The sequence below is a fragment of the Mus caroli genome, chromosome 14 (assembly GCF_900094665.2).
Source record: "Mus caroli chromosome 14, CAROLI_EIJ_v1.1, whole genome shotgun sequence".
NCBI lineage: Eukaryota > Metazoa > Chordata > Mammalia > Rodentia > Muridae > Mus > Mus caroli.
The window spans coordinates 51,800,092-51,826,718 of NC_034583.1; the positions used below are offsets into that span (position 1 = coordinate 51,800,092).

The following is a 26,627-nucleotide window of genomic DNA, read 5'->3' on the forward strand; positions in this document are numbered from 1 at the left end:
TAGCTCCCCCACAAGAACAAATCTCTCACACATCTTGCTAAGAAAGGAAGTCAGGAAGTCAGATGTAAGAGTTTATCCTGCACGATTCCTCGGGCTCCAAGTTCAGAAACAAGACAAACAAAAAGTAACTTATGGTGACAGATGTCTGGTAAAAGCTTGCTCTTAGGATATTGGGAATGAGGGGTTTTCCTGAGAATCTAAAAATATTCTGTATTGTTTAAAGATATATTTTAATTTATTTATGTGGTATGTATGTGTGTGTGTGTGTGTGGTGTGTGTGTGTGTGTGTTTGCCACACGTGTGTAGGGCTGCTCATGTAGGTCAGAAGAGAGAGATGGGTTTTCTCTAACTGGAGATACAGGCGTTTGAAAGCCTCCTGATGTGCATGGTAGGAATTGAACTCAGGTCCCCTGGAAGAACAGCAAGGGATCTTAACTACTGTCCAGCCCGTGTTCTGTATTTTGATCTGAGTGGTGGTCACATTGGTGTTCTATTAGTTTTTCTATACTCTGGAACAAATTACAAAAAAACATAGTAGGTTAAACCAACACAGACATAGACACACACACAGCCGCGCGCGCACACACACACACACACACATTACTCTCAGTTTACATGGGTCAAAAGCCTGGGTTTAGCTAGCTGCATGTTTGCTCAGGCCTCACAAGGCTATAATCAAGTCACGGGCTATGGAGAGGGGACACGGGGGAGTGGGACAGGAAGGTGAGACAACCCATGACAACGCCCATTCTCAAGCCTGACAACCTGGGTTCTAGCCCAGGGAGGAAAGAACCAATTTCTCCAAAAGTTGCCGTGACATGCACACACCCACACAATCTATAATAATGATGATGATATGATGGCGGTGGTGGTGGTGGTGGTGGTGGTGGTGGTGGTGGCAGCAGTGGTGGTGATGGTAATGATGATGATAAATAGGCTAGGCTGTGTTTTTGTTCCTTTTGGGGCTGTGTTTTAATAAGCATTGCAGCTTCCTGGTAGCTGGTGACTGGAGACTGCCTTCAAGACCCAAAGGCTGCTCACAGTTCCTTTCAAGTGAGCTTTCTTCAGCACAAACCACTCCATCAAACTGGTAATATGCTAACTTGGGTCTTGTTGTTATTGGTTTTATTTATTTATTTAAATTTAATTATTAGGAGACAGAATCACATGTAGCCTAGACTGCCCTCAAATGTACTGTGTGTATCTGAACATGACCTTGAGCTTCTGATCCTCCTGCCTCCACCATCCAAGAGTCTTGGTTATAGCCTGTGCCACCATACTGGGGTTTTATAATAACATAACATGATCATTTCATGACATCTTACTCCATACCATGTCCTGTGTTTAGGCTCAAGTCACAGATTCTGTGTGCACTCGGGGATAAGGGATCGTGCGAACCCACAGAGACCAGGGGACAGGCATCGTTAGAGCTCATCCAACACTCTAACATACACACTCACTCAGCTTCACAGGAAAGATTAGACACTTCATTGCTACCGAAGGAAAAAGGTAAATGACAAGCCAGATCCACAGGAGGGACCTGCTTGCAAGATACACTGTCCAAAAGTGACACTTGCGAAAGTAACCAAGCAATATCTGATTTGACTTAAGGCCCAGACCTTAAGTCAAAGGAACCCATAGCCAATGCTGCTAAGAACCTGAGTCTGGATAGGCCAAGGACCTAGGGGGAAACTAAATAATACTGTTCTGAAACAGGACCATAGCAATAAAATGATTCCTAAGGACGGACAGTCTGCTATACTCACAGATCGGTGTCTTGCTCAGTCATCATCAGAGATGCTTCCTCCTGTAGCAGAGGGGAATACAGCTAGACACATTGTAGCGAGTGATAAACCTTGGAATACCCAACCCTATAAAGGGTGTCTTCAAATCCCTCCCCACAGGGCTCAGGGAACTCTTCCAAGAGGAGATGGAAAGAGTCTAAGAGCCAATGGGGATGTAGGACACCACAGAGTCAAGGCCTTCTAGGCACAACAGGGCTGGCGCACATACGAACTCACAGAGACTGTGACAGCCTGCACAGGGCCCACACAGGACAGCACCAGACAGGGCCCTAGAGCTGAGAGGAGAAGTGGACACACCCTCATCCTGGACCCTGAAGCTATGTACAATTGATTGCCACTCATAAATGAAAAATTAATTTCTCCAAGGGTATCTCACTAAGGAAACAAACTACTCTTCAGGGTAGACCAGACTCCCAGCAGTAGCTGACCACCACAAAAGGAACTCAGGGACATCTTTGGAAGGTCTTTGTCTCAAAATGTTGATCCAGGGAGTTTTTGTTTTGTTGTGTTTTCTGTCACACGGGGCCTCTGTATATGTACTATGGCTTCTGTCTTTGTGTTTTCATGGGACTCCTGAGTGCTCAGGCGTGTGTCTCTGCACCTATATATTCACTTCTTCTGCCTTTTCTTTGCCTTTTTTTCTTGTTTAGCTGTTTTGTCATATTTGTTTTTTGTTTTTTGTTGTTGTTGTTTTTTCAAGACAGGGTTTCTCTGTCTAGCTCTGGCTGTCCTGGAATTCACTTTGTAGACCAGGCTGGCCTCGAACTCAGAAATCCGCCTGCCTCTGCCTCCTGAGTGCTGGGATTAAAGGCGTGCGCCATCACGCCTGGCTCACATTTGTTTATTTTAATTTGTTATTATTATTTCTTAGATGCCTGCTTGTTTTCAAAGGAGAGACAGAAAGAGTGTGTGGACCCAGAGAGGAGGTGAGGGGAAGAGAAACTGGAATGAAGAGGAGACGAGAACTGTAACTAAAAATATATTGTAATAGTGAAAAAAGTCTATTTTTAATAACAGAAGAAACAAACAAGCAAAAAAGAGATTTCGGTGCTTCATAATACTTACGTTATACCTCAACAGCAACAACAACAAAATCCCCCAAGCCCCAAGACTGAGGGAGATAAAGTAGCTTTTTCGAAGTCATACTGCTACTCAGTAGGATTATAACTCAGTTCTAAAGTCAAAACTTGTTCTCTCCTTCCCAGACTCGCAGCCACTGTCATATCGATTGGATTTAGAATCACCTAGAAGACATGCAGACTCAGCTGTGAAGGCATTTCTGGGGGTGATTAACTGACTTGCCTCCTTAGCTTCTGCCGTTATGTCGCTCGCACTAAGATGGACGATGTCCTGTCAAGCAGTGAATGAAAATGAATCCTTCCTCCCTTCAGTTGCTCACACACTGTCTCTCTGTCTTTCTATCTCTCTGTCTCTGTCTTTGTCTATTTCTCTGTCCCCTCCCCAACCCTGTGTGTGTGTGTGTGTGTGTGTGTGTGTGTGTGTGTGTGTGTGATCTCCCATGTGACACCCTCAGGTGTCTTTCCTGGATCAATCTCCACCGTAAGAAAGTGCTTTGGAATTGAGATCTCACTGAACCTGAAGCTCTTTGGCTCAGCCACGGTGGCTGCCAGGGGGCTTCACAGATCCACCCGCCTCTGCTTCCTCAACCCCACCCTCCCCAGCCTGGGATTACGGTCAGTTGCTGTTTCACTTCCTGTGTGGATTCTGGAGATCCAACGTCAAATCCTTGTGTTTGTGCAGCAGGCACCTTACAGACTGCGCCACCGTCTCCTCGGCCAGCCCAACTGCGTTTACGATACATTTTGTCAGGCGTTTGGTCACAGCAAGGAGAAAAGTAACTTAACAGTAGGTAAAGCTTAGAAAACTACTGTGGCACAGGGCTAGGCACCAGTTTTATTACTCGTAAACATTGCCGGGTTCACTTGGAAACATGCTCAGGGAGTGGTTCACACATCTTAGTGTAGCTCATCGTGCAGGTGCCAGAACCCTTGTTCAGATGCTCACCTTTACCACGGCATGACACACTTCCAAGAGTCTGACTGATGCCAGTCCACTGCCCTCGAGCCTCATTTGTCCATCCGCCCTGGAGACCCCTGATGTTCTCACAACGAGTCTTCCATCTGTGCTCTCTCTGTTTTAAGATTCCCCCAGAATACAATGCTCTTTGTTTTGTTCCTCATTGTTCAAGGCTACTTACAAGCAAGCAATGAGTCATCCTGTTCTCTCCCATCTGTTCTTCTGGGCTTTGGACTTTAGTTGGGAAAAAGGAAAAAAATTGCTTGGGGTTTAAAATGGAAGATTTCGGTCAGGGGTGAAACTCAATCAGATCACGTGATCTACTTCAAACCCATGGTCATGGGCTAGGGTGCTTTTTGAGTGTTTGCTCAGAATTTTGGAGTGGTGAGAAATCATTGTTGAACATAAAACATAACAACAACCAGAAAGAACTGGCAACCTGCCCTGACTGTCAGAGCCCCAACTTAAGAAACTGGCTCAACTTTGTATATTTTGTTAATAACATTCCTCAATTAATATGCTTTAAAGCATATAACCAGTAACAAATAATGGATTAGCATTGTTATTCTGATTATTTTTATCATTTAGATAGTATCTCATTGATAGTTCTCTGGGAGGTCTCAAAGTAAATAAAGTTAAAAAAAACCACTGCCCCCACTCATTAATATACAATCTTCCTGGTGCTAAAACAGTGGGTGCATTTCATGCTTTGTGGTGATGGCAAATATGAAGCCATGTCTTCTTGATGATACTTAGGGAAATCGGGGAAGGGGTTAGTGAGCTTGAAGCAAGGCTTTAGAAGTGCCATGGGTTGTGATGACAGAGGTGGGTCTGTGTGTGAGCTCTTGAAGCTGTTTCCACTGCACACTTGGGACTGGCTGATTGTAATTGTCCACCTGATTGCTTTGAGGGAGGTTAACTAATACTGTGACCCTCTGGGTGCATCTGTGATAGCATTTCTAGAGATGATTAAGTCATATGGGTTCTGACATAATAGATGGATTAGTCCCTTGATAGAATCGTTATTAGGAGGTGGAGAAATTTATTGCTTGTGGTCTCTTTGGAAGAATTAGCTCACCAAGGAAGATTCTCAAGAAAAAGTCCTAAAATCTCCAGAAAGATGCTTCCCAGCCTCTCTTGTTTCCTCCTAGAAACCACTGCGAATTTGGGGATGGGAGGGAGCTTTCAGTAAACTGAACACAGCAGCACCCCCTGAACCCTGGAGGAGTCACTCATGGCCTCCATCTCCTGCTTAAAAGCTGGAGCATGTGATCAAATCCTGGTGGCCTCACTTACTGGATGACCTTGGGCCACTCATCCAACCCCGCTGAACTCTCCTCTTCCCCTCAATTATAAGTGACAAGATGACCGTGCCTTGAGGACTGTGTTGTGGCTTTTAGTAGACAACCAATGTGAACCATGTATGTATTAAGCACTCAATATATACTAAGGCAAAGAGATCCTGATTTCAGGGAAGATATAATTGGGGGCATTTTAGACTTGGTAAAAGGTGGAAGCTTCTATCCTTGGACATTCTCCAGCCCCAAATACCCATGTTCAGGGAGGGGGAGTAATTTCTCTTCTGAGATGTGGCCACTGGCAGTTAGTTGTCCCTGGTTCTGGGGTTGGCCTAATACCCATGTACATACAGGCAGCACTAATGGGAATCAGTGGTTTCCCATTAGTGTGTGATACACAGTGATGTGATCACACATCAGTGTGTGATACACACACACACACACACACATATGTAAGAGTCAACATGGAAATGATGAATTGTGGTTGAGGGGGACTGAGGTATTCCAAGATCAGTGCAGAGGGAAAGCTGGGAGACACTTCTGGGTGGTTCCCACCAGTGGGAGTGCAGGTATCAGGGCTGTTTGCTGGGCTATCAGTGACAGGCAGGCAGCCACAGCAGCAGCAATAGCAGCTCATAGAGACATGGGGCAGGGTTTTGTTCTTTGACTTAGAACCCATGTTTTGTGGAACATATCTCTGGAATGATGGAAACAGAAGGAAGTTTTGAGATCTCTGGTCCTGGTCTGTTATGTAATAGATGGGCAAGAACTGGAGTCGTGTGCTGATTACAGACATGATGGAGGAGGTGCTCAGCCTTTCTCTAACACATTTAAAATCTGAATTAGGGGCTTTATCCAAGGAGTTCATACAACTCCCATGGGAACTCTGAACATGTGTCTTGCTTTAAGGACCAGGAACTCACACTGTCAAAGTCCTGTGCATGACAGCAAGAGTGAGCCGCAGGCTACAGTTTTAATTTTCTGATTAACACAACTAGCAAAGTCTCGTTGTCAAATGCACAATGAAAAGGAAGCTTGAGTTGGCAAAGTAAAGGGCTTGCCTGGGTCATCCGGAGTGTCAGGGAGGCAGAACGGCTCTCAGTCAAGTGCATAAATCCATTTATCTGAGAGCTAGGCAAAGAATATTGCATATAAATACTAATAGTGGTTTCTAAGCAGTCAAAGGTAATTATTTGAAGCAGATCCTTTTTTTAAAAAATATCTGCTCCCCACATTTGTGCTAATTCTAAAGGAATAATTAAAAAATATTCTGACAGTGCTAAAATGGATTTCATACATGAGGGCTTTATGTGGATTTTGTTAAACTGGTGCAAGACAAATCAAATATGGAATATCTAATAGTATTAGCCTCTCATGCTATGTCTCTGAAATGTGGTGGTGCATGCCTTTAGTTCCAGGCAGAAGCAGGTGGATCTCTGATTTCAAGGCCAGCCTGGTCTACAGAAAGAATTCCAAGACAGCTAGAGCTATTCAGAGAGAAACCTTGTCTTGAAAAACAAAACTAATAGTAATTATTTGGTGCACAGGTGTTGGCTTGCATGTATGTCTGTGTACAACATGTGGCTCTGGATCCTTCAAAAGCCATAAGAAGGCATCAGAGCCCCTGGAACTGGAGGTACATATATTTGTAAGCCTCCTCAAATACATATATGCATGCTGGACCTACACTGGAAGTGTAGCCAGTGATCTTAACTTCTGAGCTATCTCTCAAGCCATGTAGTTTATACTTTATAATATTTTCTACTATAACTGTATGTTTGTTGTCAAAACCTGCAGGGGCATTTCAATAAACATCAAAAGAATACAATAAAATCTTCCAATGTTTTCACAACCCAGGGATACTACCTAATACATTTGGTGCCTGTTTTTAATTAAGACAGAATTTCTCATGGTATTTTAGGGTTACAGAATACGGATGGAGTGGCATTCACAGAGTTTTGACCCCCTCCCCCATATCTTGGCATTAGCATTGTAGTACTTAAGTTCCTGCTCATGAAACAGGAGTGGTGGACCATACGGAAGTAACACACGCAGCCTGTTTACAGGTTCACTTTGGCACGTGTGCCATGATTCTCCACGGATGCACAATGGCATGGACTCTCCATTACAGCTTGGGTCTTTCAGTAGTTAAAGACATACTCACAATTAACTTAGGAAGGAGAGACAGTTCGGCAGTTAAGCCCAATTCTTACCCTTCCTGAAGACCACAGCTTGGTTCCCAGTACCCACATTGAGAGGCCCCCAATCGCCTATAACTCCAGCTGCAGGAGATGTGATTCCTTTCTTTACCTTCACAGGCAGGAGCACACAAATGGAGTATACTCACTCACACAGACACACAGGCACATAGAAACAAAATAAGAGCTGGAGTAGAATTGAGGGTGAATGTGATCAAAATAGGTTGTGTGAAATTCTCAAACAAATGCATTACTCTATTAAAATAATGTAAAAGTTAATTTAAACTTTTTTCTTGGTGCATTGCACGTTCTTTTGTCTAAGACAGTGATTGTTCTTTGGTTATAAAGAAGATCCTAATATTTAGAATAATCATTGTTGCCATTCAAAGGAATCGTCTCAGCAAGCCACACGTTTTAAAAGAATGCACTTGCCAGCCGGGTGTGGTGGCGCACGCCTTTAATCCCAGCACTCCGGAGGCAGAGGCAGGCGGATTTCTGAGTTCCAGGCCAGCCTGGTCTACAAAGTGAGCTCCAGGACAGCCAGAGCTATAAAGAGGAACCCTGTCTCGAAAAACCAAAAAAAAAAAAAAAAAAAGAATGCACTTGCCTTATGAATTCCTCAGAAATAACCACAGCACTTTTTGGAAGGGTGTGTGTGTGTCACAGATCCTAGCATTGAAGAGCTGCTTCCCCTCTGTGGTCTCAGTTGAGCCAAGTTAGGAAAGTAGGAGTTCTTTGAGAGTTCATAGTCCAGGCTCTGGAAAACAGAAGGTCAAAGCATCTTAAAGCTGAGTTTCCATGGACTTAAAAGGAGAACCCGCACAGAGAATAGCCCTGAGCCTGAACAGAGAAGAGCCCAATAGGAGGAGGTGGGACAGTGGGCGTCAGGCGGTCACCCAGGCAACGCAGCAGCTCACCGGGGCGGAGGCAGCATGTTGGCAGGTAGGAAGCAAGAAAGAAACGGTGTATGGTGCCAGTGTGTGAGTGGCTGGGGTGATCCGCAGTGGGACTCGGAGGTGTGGGACAGAGTCCGGGTCTTACTAGGGAGTAATCTTTTGAGAAGATGAAACGAGAAAGAGGAGTTGCTAGAGAGGGTTAGTAGGGCGGAGGCATGACTTGGAGTGAGTGAGTGGCACGAAGGCACAACCTGGAGGTGGCGTAGGTGGAGGTAGTGAGGGGCGGGGAACGAAGTGAGCTAGGTTGAGAGTGTCCTCTGAGACCAAGGGCGTGGCCTGGCCTGGGGACTTGAACCGAACGGTTTGGGCTTGGTCGAAGAAAAAAAAATCCTTTAGCGGGTAGGGGCAAGGAAGATGAGCTGGGGGCGTGGCCCCTGGAAGAGGAGGCTGGCGGAGCAAGGAGGGCTGCGAGGACCCCAGGAGCGGGTTCGGGGGTGTGGCTTCAGGGGAGCGGTGTGGAGGCGTGGCTTCGGGAGCGGGCTGGGGGCGTGGCCCGTGGGAGGAGGCGGCTGAGCGCGGGAGGGCGGAATCAGCGCTGCTCTTTCTTGGAAGCCACGGCGCGCAGAGCCTGGCGAGCTCGCGGCTGCATCCCTGCTGGAGCCGGCTGGGCAGCAGGACCTCTTGGACACGCTGGCTTTGGAGCTTCGGTGGAGTGGGGACCGTCGAGGTGAGGCTACCCAGAGAGGCGCAAGGCTCTGCTGGGCGCGGGCTCTCGGGTGGGTATCGCGGAGGAACTGAGCGCCTCTGTGACCCAAGGGTGTCCCGCTGCCAGCTCCTGCTTGTGGCTCGTGGGACGGACCGGGGCTGCTCACCTGTTGCGCCACCATGAGCGCTCCGCCTGCTAGCGGCTGCTCTGGGCTAGCCCGGCAGCGCCCCCCGGGGAGGGCGCGGTGTGCTGTTCTTGCCGGTGCCTTTCCCCAAGGGACATCAGGGATTACCCTGAAACTCTATCTACCCGCGCTCCCTGCTTGCTGGGCGGGCTGAGGGGTTGCGCCAGGACGACGGACAAAGGTTGGCCGCCACTGGCCCCTTGAATGCTTCCTTCTTCGGAGGGCGTGACCTGTGCATGGAGGGGATTGGGGTTGCGTTTTAAATTGGAGCACTCAGATTAGAAAGCAAGTTTCTCCTTCTGGGACGCAGCCTAAAAGACTTGGGGACTTTATCGTTACTTGTATACAGAGTGAGTTGGCAGAATTGGGTTGGCTCCATATCTGTTCGGGATATGGGGAATTGCTATACTGGCTAGACTCGGGATGGGACGACTGCCGCAGGAGAGGAATTCAGGTGGCTTGTGCTGGCGGACCCCACTTCTTAACAGCAAAGTTGCAGAGTCGGAGCAAATTTCTTCACCGAGTGAAAGAAGACAAAAAAATCCCAACAGCAAACACAAGCGAGCCAAGCTACTGTAGTTGCTGCCCAGCATGGGATCATGGCATTGATAAGTAGAATAGTAATTTGAATTTATTCACTGCTGGTTACCAAGGCTTCTTAGAACCGTATCTCTCCCTCCCCCACTATTTTTTTCCGGCCCCTTCCACCCCATTTCTGTTGTCCAGTGTTTTCTAAATTCTCCAGACCTTCTAGGTTTTTGCCCATCTTTTTTGATCCCACTTTCAAAGCACAGAAATTTCACCCTGTTTGCTTTTTTTTTCCTCACTCCTGTTTTCTTTTTTCACCTTTCCTAGCAAATGCTCCCTTTCCCTGCTATTCTTCAACCCCTTTCAAACTTCCTCACCGCATTGTTCTCTTAGTACGGGTTAATTATGCACCCCCACCGAGTGGGGCTGAACCTTGTTCTCTGCCCCTCCCCCACCCTCTAGAGCCTTTGGGGAGGTTGCTTTCTATCCAGCGTTTTAATTATTTTTCACTCACCTCCTTGGCCCCCAACTTGCCGCCCCACCCCCACCCGTTTCGTGAGCCTTTCCTTTCTTTGTGACCTGTGTGTTACCGGGCACTCTTTTTCCGGCCTTTTTACCTGCTTCCTCCTTAGCCACAGCCTGCCAACGCTTTGGTGACTTTCCCAGCTCTCTTGGTCTCAGATCCCTTGTGGTCCTCCCTTCCCCCCACAGGCCTAGAACACCACTAGGCTCAGTTTCCTCCTTTCCAGTCAGCCCCGAGTTACCTCACAGACTTAGTTTTTTGTTTTGTTTTGTTTTTTTCTAGAAAGTCTGAAAGTGTCACTAGGACTTCTGCATTTCCACAGCAGCACATTGCCTGGCTCTCAGACCTCTCCATCTGCCACTGTGCCTGTCTGTTAAAGTGGAATTGGACATGCAGCCCTAGAATGATGTCATTACCAACATTAATGTGATGATCACACAGCATTTACCAAACACTGTGCTAAAGCAGTAATATTCATTTAAAATCTTTCTTCGGTCTCTGCCAAGGAAGATCCACCATTCTCCCCCTTTTGCAGATGAGGAAAGGGTGTGTTCAGAGAAGGTAAGCCTGCCACAGTCATGTTTGCCATGACAGTGTTGTTTGACTTAGTCTCATGGGGCCATGTGACTTCTTGACCTCAGACAGGCCAAGCATTCAGCTTTGGATGTGAGGTTGTTATTTGACATGTTTTGTTTATTTTGCAGTGTGTGCCAGTTTAGGGCATAGAGTCTACTCTTCTTGTAGGACAGTGCCTGGGGAAAAGTCAAATGGCTGATGTCCTTCAGAAAGCCTGACTGTCACCATCTCTGCCTTCAGCCTGCTTCCCATCTTTACCTTAGGACGTTGGGAAGACAACATCATAAAAAGTATATGGCTAACTGGCTCCTATGTCAGGAGTTCAGTTTCACTTTAGTACAATGAATGAATGGGCCTTTGGGTCTCCGAGAACCATGCGGCTTCACGAGTCCTTTAATTTCTATTTCATTTTATAATATTTCATTTTAAACCTTGATCAGTTATTTCCTGGCTAGTCTTCACTTGCAAGTTTACTGAAGGAGACTGCTGGAGTTACAGACTTTATTAGCTGGAAAGGACGTTAGAATCCACCCAGCGGGAAACTTGGCCCAGAAATAAAGAGACAAATTTGTCCAGCAGCCGCAGCATCCCAGGACTGACGCCTGACCCTACAGCTGAGTGTGGAAAGCAACTTCATTTCCCGTCCTTTTTCTGAGCTACGTAGCAGTAGAACTGCACGTCTGTCTCGTGTAGAATCATCTGTAGGTTTCCTTTTTTGGAGGGAGCCTTAAAGATATAAGAAGAAAATGTTTGCCTTTGAGACATGCGATGGCATAAGTGGGGTAAAACATCACAGAAATATGTATCCATTCAGGTGTTTTTAGAAGAGTGGTTCTTCCCAGAGCAACAAGAATGAACAGCTTTCTCTAGGCAGACCACACGGCACATAGGGATTTCAACGTCAGTAGCTGGAGTACTCGGCCTCTCCTTCCCTTTCCTGGGAGAATTGCATCATTACAAAGTACAGAAGGTACACTGAAATGTACGTTTCATGCAGGAGTGGCCATGAGCTTCTTGGGAGGAGGGAGAAAACATCTGTGCATGTCGTCTGTTCTCTGTGGCTCCGATGGTGGCAGCTGGGCTCCACAGTGGAGTCTGGAGGTTCAGGGAAGCCACCATGCCCACAGCCCCGCTGTCAGCAGTAAGATTTGAATCCATGACTTGTCTGGTGTATTAGAGGCATGTGAATTCTCTTGTGTATCTCTGAGTGGAGCCTACAGTTTGCTGAGGCAAGTATGCCGCCTCAGCGCCTTCTACAAAGGTAGAGAGATGGTTTCTGCTTACTGAACTGAGGAGAATGACCAGGACAGGAGAGCGGGCCCGTGAGCGTGAGGATCCAGAGGAAACTGCATCCTTTTCTGGCTCTGGCAGGGTGTGATGCTTGATAGGCCCCCAAGGAGCTGTGGCTCCTGGTAAATAAGGACATTGGCAAATGCCTTTTCAATTTCGTTCTGGCTGTTTACGGTGGCATCTGAACACGTGGGTGGACACAGGTGATAATACTTAAGTAAGTGCGTCAGACACAATACTGTCACCTCTGTTGATGAACAGCTTAAAGAACCTGGTTTCCTTGTCAGACAACACAGACACACATGGTTCAGGAGCAGCATCCATTGGTGCCTCTATGGGACACAAGGAGCTCAGACACTGCTGATTCTGGAGATCACGTGTTTGCCTCTTGGCAGTTAGCTACAAGATTGATGAGCTTGTATATCTACTTGGATAGAGAAGGGCTAGCCAGCCTTGCCCCTTAACCCCTGTTAATGGAGTGACAGAGCATGTTTCCTGGTGTCCCTGGCAAAGAATCAGAGACTGGCTTGGGCAAGGCCAGACTGGGGTTTGGAATGGGGAGAGTCTCAAGAGATCCTTAGCTGTGAGCAGCTTCCTTGGGCCACCAAACCACCTGCTCTCTTCTTTCTTGGTCCTTCCTACTTAGCTTTTCACACATCTGTGCCCCCAAGCACATGGTATTGAACTAGGAAAGAGAGCCCATGTCTACATTGGAAGCAGATGCAAGGGGAGGGTGAGACCAGACCTACTGTGTGATGGCACTTGATGGGAAGCCTGGGTTAAGCAGCCTAAACCTTCTTAAAAAGTGCTATAGTAAGCCTGTTGGTGGTGGTACACTCCTTTAAACCCTGCATTCGGGAGACAGAGGCAAGTGGATTACTGTGAGTTCAAAGCCAGCCTGGTCTACAGAGTGAGTTCCAGTACAGCTGTCTTGGGGATCTGGGGGACGGTGTTGTACTAAGTGACCCAAATGAGTCAGTTTATTGTGCTGGAGTGCTAACATTACAGTTCAGGGATCAGGCCCTGATGTGTGCTAAAGTTAAAGGGATCTTGTATCCTAGTTTACATGTGTACATTTAAACACATCCAAGTGGGTTGGGACTTTTCTGTGGCAGAAGAAAAATAACCTCTGCTTTAGAAATGTGCTTGGTTGCTACCCTTCAAGGGGATGGAGTGTCCCCTGTAATGTAAGAGCTTTTTCTCATCCATGAACGGTATAGCGATGGTCTGAGCCATTTAGACTTGCAAAGCTCCTGCTGTCTGCCACAGGCATGTGCTGTTGTATGTCCATATTGCTTCGCAGGGACATATTTACCTATCATGTACTGACTGTTGTTTACGTGCTAGATGCTAACCAATCTGATGGTTTTCATGAAGAGGCTCACCATCTTGTGTAGCAGGAGAGGTGGTCGTGTGAAAAGTCAGTGAAGAGAACGTGGGCGTGGTGGGCGTGGGAGAGCATGTGAAGTCCTGAGACCAGGAAAGCCCTCCAGGAGATGAGGAAGCAAGGGCAGGCAGGGGCTGATGGGATCTTCTGGGCAGCATAAGCAGAGACCAGCGAGGACACAACCGGGACCCCACAGGCTGTTTCTTTATGGCTGCATGCCACTGTTGTGACTCATAATCCAGGTGTGGGGACATGGTAGACAGTCCTCGGGCTGCCCCCACAGCTTTTAAGTAGACATTTGCGAGTGCAGGCCAGTAACCTGTAAAGGAGGTTTCTTGTTCATCTTTGTCTTTTTTTTTTTTTTTTTTTTTTTGTGATACTAGGGGTGCAACCCAGGGCCTGGTGCATTCTGTGCAAGGGCTTGCCTATCTCTACAATAATGAGCCTCCTGTGTGCCGCAGGTGTCTGATAGCCATGGCTCTGGGATGTGTGAGTTCAGGACTTGCCAGGTAATTAGCTTCCTTTTCTGTTGTAGTGAGAAGATGAGTGTTTGGTGCTGGGGTTTCCCTCAACTTAGCAGCTGTCCGTATTTCATCATGCTCCCTTCTTTCCTGTACATTCTATAATGGAACAAACCAGTGAGCTCATGTGGAAGAGAGAGAGGCAAATCAGATCCCTAATTTAAACACGACCACGTCCCCAGAGGTTAAAAACCTTCAGCTCCGACTGGTAGGTCTGATGGATGACCATGACGCGGCATAAACCGCTGGGTGTGAATCCTTGCGCACTCCGCCTCCTCCTCCAGTGCCTTCTCCTGGAATTAGACCTGAGTTTGTTACCAGTTTTTAATCCAAGTCCGTTGGGGAAGTAGGATGATTTTGCTTCTGTTCCTTGGCCAGGAGTCGCTTGAGGCTGAAAGTCTTCAGAGAAGACAATGCAAGAAGCCGAGTGGGACATGTGGTATGTGATGTCGGAGGAAAGGAGAATTTCTTAGCATTTCAGCCCTTGGCCTCATGGTCTGTCTCTGTAGCCTGTAGGCTGTGTGAAGGTGTTAATCTCTCTGTCCCTCAGTTGTCACATTCTAAAAGCTGGAGACAGCAGCTGCCTTAGTCTCTGCTGCTATGACCGGCGTGTGTGGTTTATAAAGGAGGGGAGCATCTCTCCTTTCTGGAGCCTAGGAAGCTGGGCATCAGGGCACCGAAGTGTGGTGTCTGGAGAGGCTTTCTTGTGGTAGACTCACAGGGCAGAGCTGATGGAAGGAGCTAAAGGTACAGGCATTATATCTTCCCATGGCTGTAATGGCAAATGGAGGGGTTAGATGGCTCTCTGAAGCCCCCACCCTTTCGTGTGTGTGTGTGTGTGTGTGTGTGTGTGTGTGTACATGTATGTAGAGGCCAGAGGTGTATGGTCAGTCTTTTGCTCAAGCACTTTCAAATATAAATATAAATGTAAATATAAATATAAACAATACATAGATGTATAATACATAACACATGTTAATACTTAGTACATTATATATTAATATGTGTTGAAATATAGCTATTTCATAATATATTATATAATATATTAACATTTTATATTAATATGTGTTGTTATATATAAAATTTATATATATAGTTTTTTTGGATCTCACTTAGCCTAGAGTTCACTCACTTGCCTAGACTGGAAGCCATGAGACCTCAGGGTCATCCTTTTTACCCTCCTGAGCTCTGTGGCTACAGATGTGCAATACCACACTGTTCTTTACATGATTGCTGTGGGTATGAACTCAGGTCCTCAGATCTGCATGGCAGACACTGGCTGAGCCAGCTCTCCAGCTCCCGTGAAGCTCCTTTTATAGGGATCTTAATCCAGTTCATGACTTAACCACTCAATCACCAAATCCCTTACTTCTAACTGCCATCGCTCTGGGCTTTACTATATATATATATATATATATATATATATATATATATATATATATATATATATATATTTTACCATTCAGGAAAAAGTTTTATTAAGGCCTGATGTTGCAATATGGGAAAAAATTTTCCTGGATACACACTGATAACTGTCTCAGCTGAAGAGTTCAGAAGCTCTCCTGTTTATTGGAGCTACCTATCATTAACAAATTGATTGCTGGCCTCGTCCACAGCTGAAATTGTGATCAGTTTTAGATGACACCTAGGCATTGGACTGTGGCAAAGCATTCCACACTCAGTCACGTGTGGGGAGTGCTGATGTCGTAGGCTGAGTGTTAAGTAGATGGACTGGTAGAAAGCTTAGGAGTGTTGCTAGGCATTCTGGGAGTTTTGAGGATGTATCTGGGTATGCCCGGGTTGTGTGTGACAAGAGGCTGCAGGGGCTGCGTTACCACTGCAGTTCTGAATGGTCCTGTGCTCCACGTGGTGTACGCACAGTTTGCAGATCTGAGGCTCTCGGCTGTGGTCTGAGAACTGGGAAGTATGACAGACGCTGTGGCTCACCATGTCTACTACTGCGAGTTTCTCCCAGGGCACAATTTAGAAGATGCTGTTGTGCACTGGGAACATTGGTGCCTTAAACCTGATGGGAGTGTTCCAGTGCCTCTAGGCCTGCATCGTTCTAAACCAGTGACACTTCTCCCACGCCCCATCTGACTTGGTCTCTCTTTGGCATCAGATCTGTTGTCTAGAATGAGAAGGGCATTATGTTAGAAACTACCTGTTTCTAGTGTTTTTGGAAGAATGTATAAACTTTACATTGTCTGTCCAGCTGTGCACATTTATTCTAGCTTCACTCTTACTCAATGGTCAGCTGTTGCCGAACTAGCAGTTTTGTTTTGTTTGTTTTTAAGATTATTTTATATGGGCTGGTGAGATGGCTCAGTGGGTAAGAGCACCCGACTGCTCTTCCGAAGGTCAGGAGTTCAAATCCCAGCAACCACATGGTGGCTCACAACCATCCTTAATGAAATCTGACTCCCTCTTCTGAAGTGTCTGAGGACAGCTACAGTGTACTTACATATAATAAATTTAAAAAAAAGATTTATTTATTAAAAAAAAAGATTATTTTATATGTTTGGGTGTTTTGCCTACAGGTGTACCTGTGCTCTGTGTGTATGAATGGTGCATACACATTGGGTGTTGGAACTCCTGGAACTGGAGTTATAAATGGTTGTGAGCCACCATGTGTGTTGGGAACCAAACCTGGGTCCTCTGCAAGAGTAATAAATAAGTACTTTTAACAACTGAGCCACTTCTCCAGCGCAGGGTCTTTTGCTTGTTTGGTTTTGGTTTTAGGTAGTGAATGTGGAAGCCAGGATTCAGTCATGCATGCTATGCAGGTGCTCACCCTCTGAGCTCCACATCAGCACTCCCTATCCCTCACCCAGTCTGACTCTCTCTTAGTTTTCGAGACAGGGTTTCTCTGTGTAGTCCTGGCAGTCCTGGAACTCATTCTGCAGACCAGGCTGACCTTGAAGTCAGAGATCCTCTCCCACCTTTGCCTCTCCAGTACTGGGATTAAAGGCATGCACCGCCACTGTCTTGCTGCAGACCAGTGATTTCTTTAGGGGTGTGTGTGTGTGTGTGTGTGTGTGTGTGTGTGTTCACCTCGAACATGTAAAGGCCAGAGGACAACTTTCGGGAGTTGGTTCTCTCCTTCCACCGTGTGGGTTCCAGGGACCAAACTTGGGTCATCTGGCTTATTCCTCTTTACTAGGTGTGCCATTTCCTTTTATTTAGGTTTAAGTTTGCAATGGCGGCATTCTCTATACTTGTCTTATATGGTAACAAGATTATTCAACTTCTCATAATAGAACATCTGAAGGACATTTTTCATGTTGCCCTTATGGGCTTTCTTTGAACCCTGCTGAGATTAATTAAATCAAATCCCATGCAACAATTATCCTAAAATATCTTGGCAAGTAGAAGAAATATCCTGACAAGTTATTAAAACGAAGTTGACCTAAGACAGTAAGGTTTGAGCAAGTGGCCCACAGCAAGCATAGTGCCCTCAGAAGGAAGCCTGGGTTGCACTGCCTGCTCCCAGTTTATTTTGGTGCTGAATTAGCCCTGGCTATGTGGTGAGACTAATTTTATAAGGGAGAAGTTTGTGAACTCATATCCTGTTCATGATTTGTTCTTTCTGTGGAAAAGTTAGAGGATGGTGTTAGTTTTGTTTTGCTGGGCAGTGCAGGGGCTGCAGATGCTGGGCGTTTACTGTTAGACTGACCTCACATATTTAAATGGGGATGGCAACTGGGAAGAATTGATTCACTGTATTTGTTCGGCTGCCCAATTACTAAGCGAGAGGGAAACTTTTGTATAGCCAGCACACAGGCCACTCAGTCTGACGGTAAAGACTAGCTGCCATTGTGTGGATTTAGCCCTATCGGAGACCTTGCCCACAGCTTGAATAGGGCTTAGAAAGCAGGCCTTCAAAGGAATGGCAGTTGCTTAAATGTTCGTGGATCCGTCTGAAATAACATCCTCTCCGTGCTCATTTGGACAGTAGAGAATGTATTAATATTTAGTGAAGGTTTAGTTGTATTCAAAGTGACTTTATATATTTCAGTGAGAAAAATTAAATGTTAATGCTGAAGAACCACAAGTAATGAAACAATACCCCCCCTCCAAAAAAAATAAGCACACGGCTCTCTCAAAGGCTGTGTTGAGAGCTACTCGGCAGCTTTCTATGCCTTTTCCTGCTTTTCCTTTCCTGAAACAAACCTGAATCCCCAGGGCCAGTGCCCTGCCCTTCTTGTTGAAGGGCCTTCTTGTTTTACCAGGGTGAGCTGAACCTTGGTGTTAGAGCCTCTCTCTGTGTCCTCATACTGTCGGGACTATGGGACAGGCTTCTTTCCCTTGTGATGCCTTGGTCCCAGGCTTGGTCATGGTCTCTGTTCCAGGGAGGCACAGATGGGGGACCATGATGGTACACCCATCCAGAAAGATAGGCTATGCTGTCCCAGAGTGCTCAGGAGTGAGCTACCAGCCATGTCAGCTTCCCTGCACGTGGTCTCAGGTTCCCGGACATGCTGTCCTCTTAGCAGTAGAATTCTGAATAAGCACCGTGGAAGCTTCTTCAGAACATTCAGTCAGTGGGTAGGTGTGATAAGAATATGAAAAAAATGAGTACTCTGTCCTCGGATATCATTGTTTCGCAGTTGTCAAAGTGTACTTACACAAAGCTAGGTGGTTGGAGTCACAGGGGATAGAACTTCATGAAATCCCCATCATGCATGTGGCCCATTGTTGGTTGCCATGTCAGTACATGACAGATGATGTACTAGCCAGTGGTTTTATATCCTGTGACTGCTCTCTGGATTGCATCATTTCTCTTGAGCTTGATCTGACTTTGTGATGTTTTATTCATCATGGATCTGGGAGATGGCAGGCCATATAATACATATAATATAGTATATACTTTCTAACCTAGTTTTTTTGCCATGGTACTGTCATCTCATAGCAACGGAACTGCCCAGTGACAAGTGTTGTGTGTCAGCTTCCTAGGGAGACTTGAATAAATGCCTATTCACCCTCTCCAAATAGGGAACCAAAGTATGGACACCACAAGTTTTATTGGGCTTACTTACAGGAGCAGAAATGACTCAAAGTTAGCTGTGTCACTAAAGCCCACCCCAGCATGGGTGACCGCTCAAAAAGCTGGGCACCTGGAACATACTTGCACAGCCTGTAAGCAGATCAATGGGATGGAGACTGTCCTTTCTAGGTGGCTCAGTTGATCTGAGTCAATTCCAAGCAGCTCAGGTGGTCTTTTCAAGGGTACTTAGCTGGTCTATTTCTTCCATCAGCTGAGCTTATCTGAGAATCAGAGTCAAGAGCCCTTACTGCTTGTATATTCTTGATGAGGGAGGAGTCTAGTGAAGCTGGTCAGTTTCAGGAACTTCCTGAACCTGTTTTTGTGTTGTTTAGTTCCTGTCTTAAGGTACTTTCTTTTAGAATAGAGTATTTCCTCTCCCCCTGGAACATCCTATTGTTTCACTCCCTTGTAAACATCCTGTCCTAAAAATCCTGTCATTTTACTTTTCCTTTACACTCTGTCTTAGAGTTTTATTGTAAGGCAACTCTTTTAAAGGAAAACATTTCATTGGTGCAGGCTTATAGTTCAGAGTTTGGTCCATTGTCATCTTAGTGGGAAGCATGGCAGTGAGCAGGCAGACATGGTGCTGGAGAAGGAACGGAGAATGCTACATCTGGATTGGCAGGAAGCGAGAGAGGGAGAGTGGAGAGGGGAAGGCAAACAGACACTGGTCTTAGTTTGATCATTTGAAACATCAAAGCTTCACCCCTAGAGAAATACTTCCTCCAACAAGACCACACCTACTCCAATTAAGCCACTTATCTACATAGTACCCTTTCCTATGAGTCTATGGGAGCCATTTTCATTTAAACCACTACACACTTCTGAAGAAGTTTCCCTCTTAAGATGGAAGCTTTCAACTCGGAAGGAAGCTGATAACCCAGCAGTCTTCTTCACGACACCTGTCTCACACTGCTCTTCCTGACCAGCGCCAGCCACAGCAGCAATGCTGTCCATCTAAAAGCAGCTCTTTCTCCAGGGACCCTGCAGGGACCCCAGGCACCCACCCCAGATCCCCTCAGTCCCAGAGCACCATGCAGCTGTGATGACCCGACTGTCAGCATATCAGAGGACATGTTCCCGCGATCTAATCTTAGCTGAACTTGAATGATAAATAGCTCATCATCCCTTACTGAAGCCCTGTTGCTGAGTGAGGAAAGGAGGAAGCCATATTAGACTTTTCCTTCTCAGGGTTAGGAAGTGAGAGTGTGGGTGACCCAGGCAATACAGGTGACTTTCCTGCCTGGCGGCTTTGCCTGCAGATGGTCTGTGCCGCTTTTTGTTGGCTCGGCATGCAAAAGAATGTGCGGGGCTTCGAGCCCGCTAGGCATCTTCTCACAGAAGTGATCCTGGAAGAGGAAGAACTCTTTCTAATCCTTGTTTGTAATCTGACCTCTTCATACAAAGTGCTTACCCTCCATGGGCTCTGACCTAGAAGCCTTCTGGTAAAACACAGAGGCAGAGCCGTCTAACATTACAAGGTCATGTCTTTAATTTACCACATGGCAACGCTCAAATGCCGGCAGGTGGATGGGTCAAACCTTTTATGTCCATGGCTCTTTGTGACTGTAACAAAAGCCCGAGATAAACAAGTTGCGAGGAGGAAAAGTTTATTTGAGGTCTGCACTTCAGAGGTTGGTTTGTCGTCGGGGCCTGTGGCATTACGGTGGGGACTGTGTGGCAACCCGGTGGTGGGCATGCGTGTAAAGGGCGCCTCGGTGTTGGCACAGAACATAGCCAGACACCAGATTCTCTGCACAAAGGAGACTTTATTACCCTGAAGGGACAAATGGGAGGGGTGGGGTGGGGGTGTCAGCTGCCTCTGCGAAGGCAGCAGCAGGTGTCTCTGCAGAACTGGTTTTTAAGGGGAAAGGGGAGAAGGAAGTCTGTGCTTGGATGAGTTGATAAGTCCTCACTGGACAGATTAGCCAGTGCAGCTAAATAAATGAATGTTGATGGCTGGGCCTTGATGTTAAGTCTCAGGAATGAGTCAGTAGCCAAATAAGGGAACAGACCTTGGGGGTGAGCTTTAGGAATGTCATCTAATGGGAGAGGGAAGGGGAAAGGGCAAGGCCTGCTGGCACCATGTTTGCGGTGCTTGGGCCCCTGAGAGAACCCTTCAGTGTGGCTCTGCAGAGATACTCGGTTCATGGTGGCCAAGTAGGGGTCAGGGCTGGGTTTCCATCTCCTGTTCAAGGGCATGCCTCCAGTGACCTACTGCCTCTCACTAGGTCCTACTTCTTAATACCGTCTAATAGTTCCATGGGCAAAGGACAGAGTAGGGTGGGCCCTTGAGAAACATCCCAGAGTCAAACCACGACAGTTTGTAATCTGCACGTCTGTCTTGGAAGCCATGTTTCTTCTGTTTCCAGTTCTGACTTAGGACTTTTTCATGTCTTCCTAGGGTTTCTTTTTCAGCCTGCTGAGATTAATTAAGTGAAACCCCATGTAATAGCTATTCTGAAGCAGAGGGGCTTATTAAATTTCTGGATTATTAAATGCTGAGCCACTGGATTGCCTGACTCCAAGATTATTAGAGTTTTTTGTTGTTGTTTCCGGTAGGCACTGGTGCTGGCCTCAGTTTCTCTTCTGTTCTGCCGGAGGGGGTTGCTCCAGGAAGGAGAAGCCACTAGCCATCAGGATGGCTCTGTTTTTTAGGCTTTCTTGGAAAGTATGTAGAAGCCACATCTTCCCCTCCACACACAGGTTGGGGCTTTTGAGCTTTGTCAATGGGACGCTCCTCTGAGATGAAGATAGTGGAAATCTGTGCAGATCAGCCTGGGATAGAAGATCATTGTGAACTGAGACTGAGTCAGCTGGAGAGCTCTTGGGCCCGACTACTCTGAACTGGGACAGCTTCCCTTTCTGGACATCCCTCCAGGTCACTGGCAAACTCCCTGGACACAGGTAACTTTTTCCTTAAAACAGGCTTTCGCTGCGTAGCCCTGGCTATCCTGGAACTCTGTAGACCAAGTTGGCCTCTAACTCAGGATCCAGCTGTCTCTGCCTCCCAAGTGCCGGGATTAAAGACGTGCACCACTGCGTTCTGCTTCCGTCTAGTTAGTTTTGATAGAGAATTCAGAGGGAAACAAATGTCTAGAATGTGTGTTGGTTTTCTGCCCTGGGCTGCGCCGTGTGAGGTAGACTGGGTCTAGTGAACGCAGGTTACACGTGCACCCCTGTCCTCCTCCGAGACACACGGAGTTGGGGCCGAGAAGATACTTCCCCATTGGGTCTGGGGCCAGCCTTCGCCTCAGCAGGGAGAAATTCAGAAGCTCCCATTAGCCAGATCTGCATGGTCCTCCCAAGGGCCTCCTGTGCCCTCCGTGCCTGAAGCCACATGGAAAGCATTGCCCATGGCTATGTTCTGGCCTCAGCGGGAGGGGTGAGGTAGTGACCTTCAGCCTAGAGCCCACCGGGCAGCTCTGATTGATCCTGCTGCTTCTGTGTGGAGGGTGCAGCTGGAGAGACAAGGATGGCAGGATGCCCGTGGATCTGCCTCAGGAATGGCTTTCAGGCTTACTCACTGAACTTCCTCTTCCCATGGTTTCAAGTACCCAGAATCAACTGCAGCCTGAAAATAAATGGGAGAAAGTTCTACATAAATAACGTACATTTTATGTAACTTTTCCTTAAGTGTATTCTATTCCTTTTTGGTTGTTGTGAGTCTTACTGTGTGCCCAGTGCATAAAGTAAACTTTATCATAGTGTGTATACATATGAAAATGTAGTGCATATAGTCCTCTATATGCAGTGTCTGCAGCATCACGACTCCTTTGGGACTCATGGAACATAGCTCCTGTGGATATTGAGGAGGGCTCTGTAGTAGCCACACCTTGCTTCTCTCCTATGCAGCCATGTAAGTGACCTAGATGTGGGGAGTCATTTCAAAGGAAGAGGTGTAGAGGGCCAGTGACTTGGGGTTTGTTGGTGGGCATCTGGGTGATCTCTGTTGGAATGCATGCTCACACTTATGCCTGGTTTGCCTACTGAATCTTGATATGCCTGTTCCGAGATCAGAATATTAAAAATAACAATACCAAAAAGGTCTCTGGCTTTGGGTGTGGTGGTACACCTGTTATCCCAGCTCTTAGGAGGCTGAGCCAGGAGACCCCAAATTCCAGGCTGGTCTAAGCTATCATTGTGTGACCTCTACCAAGAACAAAGACAGGGAAAAGGGAGGAAAGGAAGGTGGAAGGGTGGGGGAGGGGCAGAGTGGAGGAGAGAAGGAAAGACAGGCACACTGGGAGTGCATTCATTCATTCATTCATTCATTATTTATTTAGAGTCTCACTGTGTATCTCTGGCTGCCCTAGAATTCATTATGTAAGCCAGGTTGGCCTTGAATTGACAGAGATCCATCTGTCTGTGCCTCCTGAGTTCTGCAATTGAAGGCGTGGGCTACTGTGTGTGGCTCAACTCCTTTGATCTGTCTTTGTTGTGACACTGTATTCTAAGAATTACCTGCATAAGTTATGCTGAACTTCAATACAGTGGGTCTAGAGTCCATACCCAGGTCACTTCATGTCGTTTACTTAACCTCTTTCACCAGGTACAGTTTTGGCAGGGCCACTTAGACTAGACATACCATACCATAACACAGGCAGAAAGTTGGAAAGTATGGTAAATTAAGTATTCCTCTTCTCCTAATGATATCATAGTTTCCTTTTAGTGTCTGCATTTCATATCACATATGCACTTACACGCACATACTCATGTGTTCATGCATATACACATACACCAAGCAAACAAAACTGTTATTTTCTCGGAAAACCAGGTCTCTTGTTAACCGGACCAAGCAAGTCCAAGAACAGGTTAGGCACACTGCATTCTGGCATAAGGCCTTAAAATGACCCTAGTCTTGGGGAAAATTGACTGAATCTGCTTTGTTTTCTGTAAAAAGGAAGCCTGATATTTTTGAAAGAAGGTCTGCTTTTTCAAATAATAATGTAATTATGGGCTGATTGGCTCTTAGTGGTTACTAGCTGGCAGGTCCACGCTGTGCTGTTGTTGGCTAAGTTCTTCTTCCTCTCTTCCCTGCTTGTGAGCGGATGCCTGGCTTACCCACTTAAGAAGTCATAAGTTACCATTTGTTGCTTTCTAGCTCAAGTTCAAGGTCATAGTGTTTAGCTCCATTATTCCTTGAAGCAGAGTGGATGTGAACACCGCTGTTCTGGATTCATCACTGCGTTTAATTATCAATAGTTAATAAGAGCTAGATATGATGGGTCACTCGCCTTTTCTCAGCACTATGAGGCTGAGGCAGGAAGATTGTCCTTTCAAAGACAGCCTGAGCTACTTAGTGAGGGCTTGTCAAAATAAGAGTCCCCCTCCCCTTAATATGTGAATGAAAATAATACTCTTTCATGAGAGTGCAGGCAGCTGTTAGTGAGCCAACACGATATGCCTTAGGTAAATCAGAGAAGGAATTCCTTTCATCCTTTATTGTTCTCTCAATAAAATGTGTCTTGCTGGGGCTGTGACCTCCCCTTGCGTTGCTGCCGCAACCCTTGTGAACCAGTGAGTGCTTCAGACTGAGAATCATGACGTCTCCATCTTTGCATCTCTGGTTTAGATGGACATGCCTCTTGGGGCCATGCTGGACAGAGGAATTACTAGCTTGCATTGACACTGTTTGCAGAGTCAGGCCTCCATTAAAGCTCTTGGGAGACATGGGTGAAGTGGGGTGCTGTATGGTAGCCACATCCTGCTTCTCTCCCTGAGTGCCATGCAAGATGACATTGGGGACCTTATGAGAGTTTCAAAGGAAGCAATGTAGACAGCCAGAAACTCTAGTATCATGTCCACGAGGCAGTATGGTCTAGTGTTACAAGAGAATACCGATTTTTTTTTTTTTGGAGGGCGGGAGGGAGAGAGAATATGTGTTTGTGTGTGCTGAGACACATGTATGTGTGGTACATGTGTGTGCTTGTGCATGAGGAGGTCAGAGATCAACCTAGGCTGTCATTCATCAGGAGCCATCCACATTTTTTAGAAGCTTATTTTATTTATTATTATGCATATGCATGCATGATGTGTGCATGGGCACGCACATGTCACGGTGCTCAAATTGAGGTTAGAGGTCAGCTTACAATAGTTGATTTTCTCCTTCCATCATGTGGGTCCTGGAGACCAGACTCGGGTTGCTAGGCTTAGTAGCTATGTTATTTTCGTAGAACTTTCTCCCATTTATTTTCAGGCTGCAGTTGATTCTGGGTACTTGAAACCATGGGAAGAGGAAGTTCAGTGAGTAGCCTTTATCTTCTGAGCCACTTCATTGGCTCCACCATCTATCATTCTAGATATAAGGTAAGGTCTCTTACTGCCCTGAAACCCTCCAAATAGGCTGGGCTGGCTGGCTGAAGGGCTCCTTGTCCCCGCCTCATCAGCGGTGAGTTCACAAGCATGTGCCACCACAGGCTGAGGTGTGTGTGTGATGGGACGGATGTCTGGAACTCAAACTCAGGCCATCATGCTTGCAGGGCCAGGACTTTACTTTCAGATTTTAAAGTGAAATTTCTGTGTTAGATATAGGAAATAAATTCTGGGTTTTCAAATTCCCTTAGTGGACCAGACATCTCAGTCTCTCACCTGGAACGCTGTAATCAGCATACCATATAGTGAGTGGCCTGGGTAGAAGTGTATTTGTCACAGGAGGCTATCAGGTCAAAATCTAGACATGGCAGATGTGATGTCTGGTAAATACTGCTTCATGATTCACAGAAATTCTCACATGACAGAGGGACCAAGGGACTTCTTGGATATATGAGTTCTCTTTGCCTTATTCACTTAAGAGAGGCATGTTCTCTCCTCCCACCCCTCATATTTTTTAATTTTAGCCTGAGTGCTTCTGCCTACATATGTATGTGCACTGTTGAATTGTGTGCCCGGTGCAGGTAGAGGTCAGAAGAAGGCATGGACGTCCTGGAGCTTCAGTAATAGATGCTGTGTGTCACCATGTGTGTTGGAAACAGGAGTCAGGACTCAGGAAGCGCAGACACTTCTCCTAATCACTGACCCATCTCTCTCTAACTCTGAGGCAGGCTTTCTTACTGAACCTGCAACTTAACATGTTTTGGCTCTGCTGGCTTGCCTTCGAGCTCCTTCTGTCTCTGTCCCCCATTCCAAGCAGTGGGGTTCCAGGTGTGAATGGCCACCCCTGGCTTTTGTGTGGGATCTGAACCCGGTTCCTCACACTTTCACAGCAAGCACCCTTACCCTCTGAACCCTCTCCCCCATGCCTCTAAAACTCCATTTTGCAGAAACCTGACCCATTAAGTAACAATCCCACACTCGCCCCTTCTCCCACTCCCGGCAACCATCATAAACCCTGCTGTCTCAGTGTTCAGAAAGCACGGCTTCCTTAGTTTTGAGATGCATTCCCTTGCTGTGTAGTGATGTCGGTATCTTTCTATGTGCTTATTGGTGATTTGTGTCTTTCCATACATGTCTGGTCAAGTGCTTTGCCAGTTTAACTAGGTGACGTCATTGGGTTGTTGAGCTGTGTTCCTTATTCTTGATTTTAGACTCTCTCTAGACCAACAGCGTGCAGCCATCTCTCCCGCTCCACAGGTTTTCTTTTCACTTAGTGCTTGGTGTGGCCTGCTTCAAAGTTCCTAATTTCAGTGACT

The 26,627-nt window shown here is 46.5% G+C and overlaps 1 protein-coding gene across 4 annotated transcripts in view; it reads left to right on the plus strand.

Moving 5' to 3' along the window:
- Window positions 1–8,807: 8,807 nt before the first annotated feature.
- The window catches only part of Spata13 (spermatogenesis associated 13), a 130,591-nt gene continuing 112,771 nt past the window's right edge, over window positions 8,808–26,627 (plus strand). Inside the window, exons 1-3 of one of the 4 annotated variants that reach the window (XM_029469026.1) lie at window positions 8,873–8,961; window positions 10,458–10,736; window positions 13,812–13,937. In XM_029469026.1, coding sequence (XP_029324886.1) covers window positions 13,914–13,937 — 24 coding nt within the window. In that variant the 5' untranslated portion in view covers window positions 8,873–8,961; window positions 10,458–10,736; window positions 13,812–13,913. Of the gene's footprint in view, window positions 8,962–10,457; window positions 10,737–13,811; window positions 13,938–21,810; window positions 21,904–26,627 lie in introns of those variants that run through there. The other 3 variants (XM_021182580.1, XM_021182583.2, XM_021182582.2) reach the window with 3 other exon arrangements.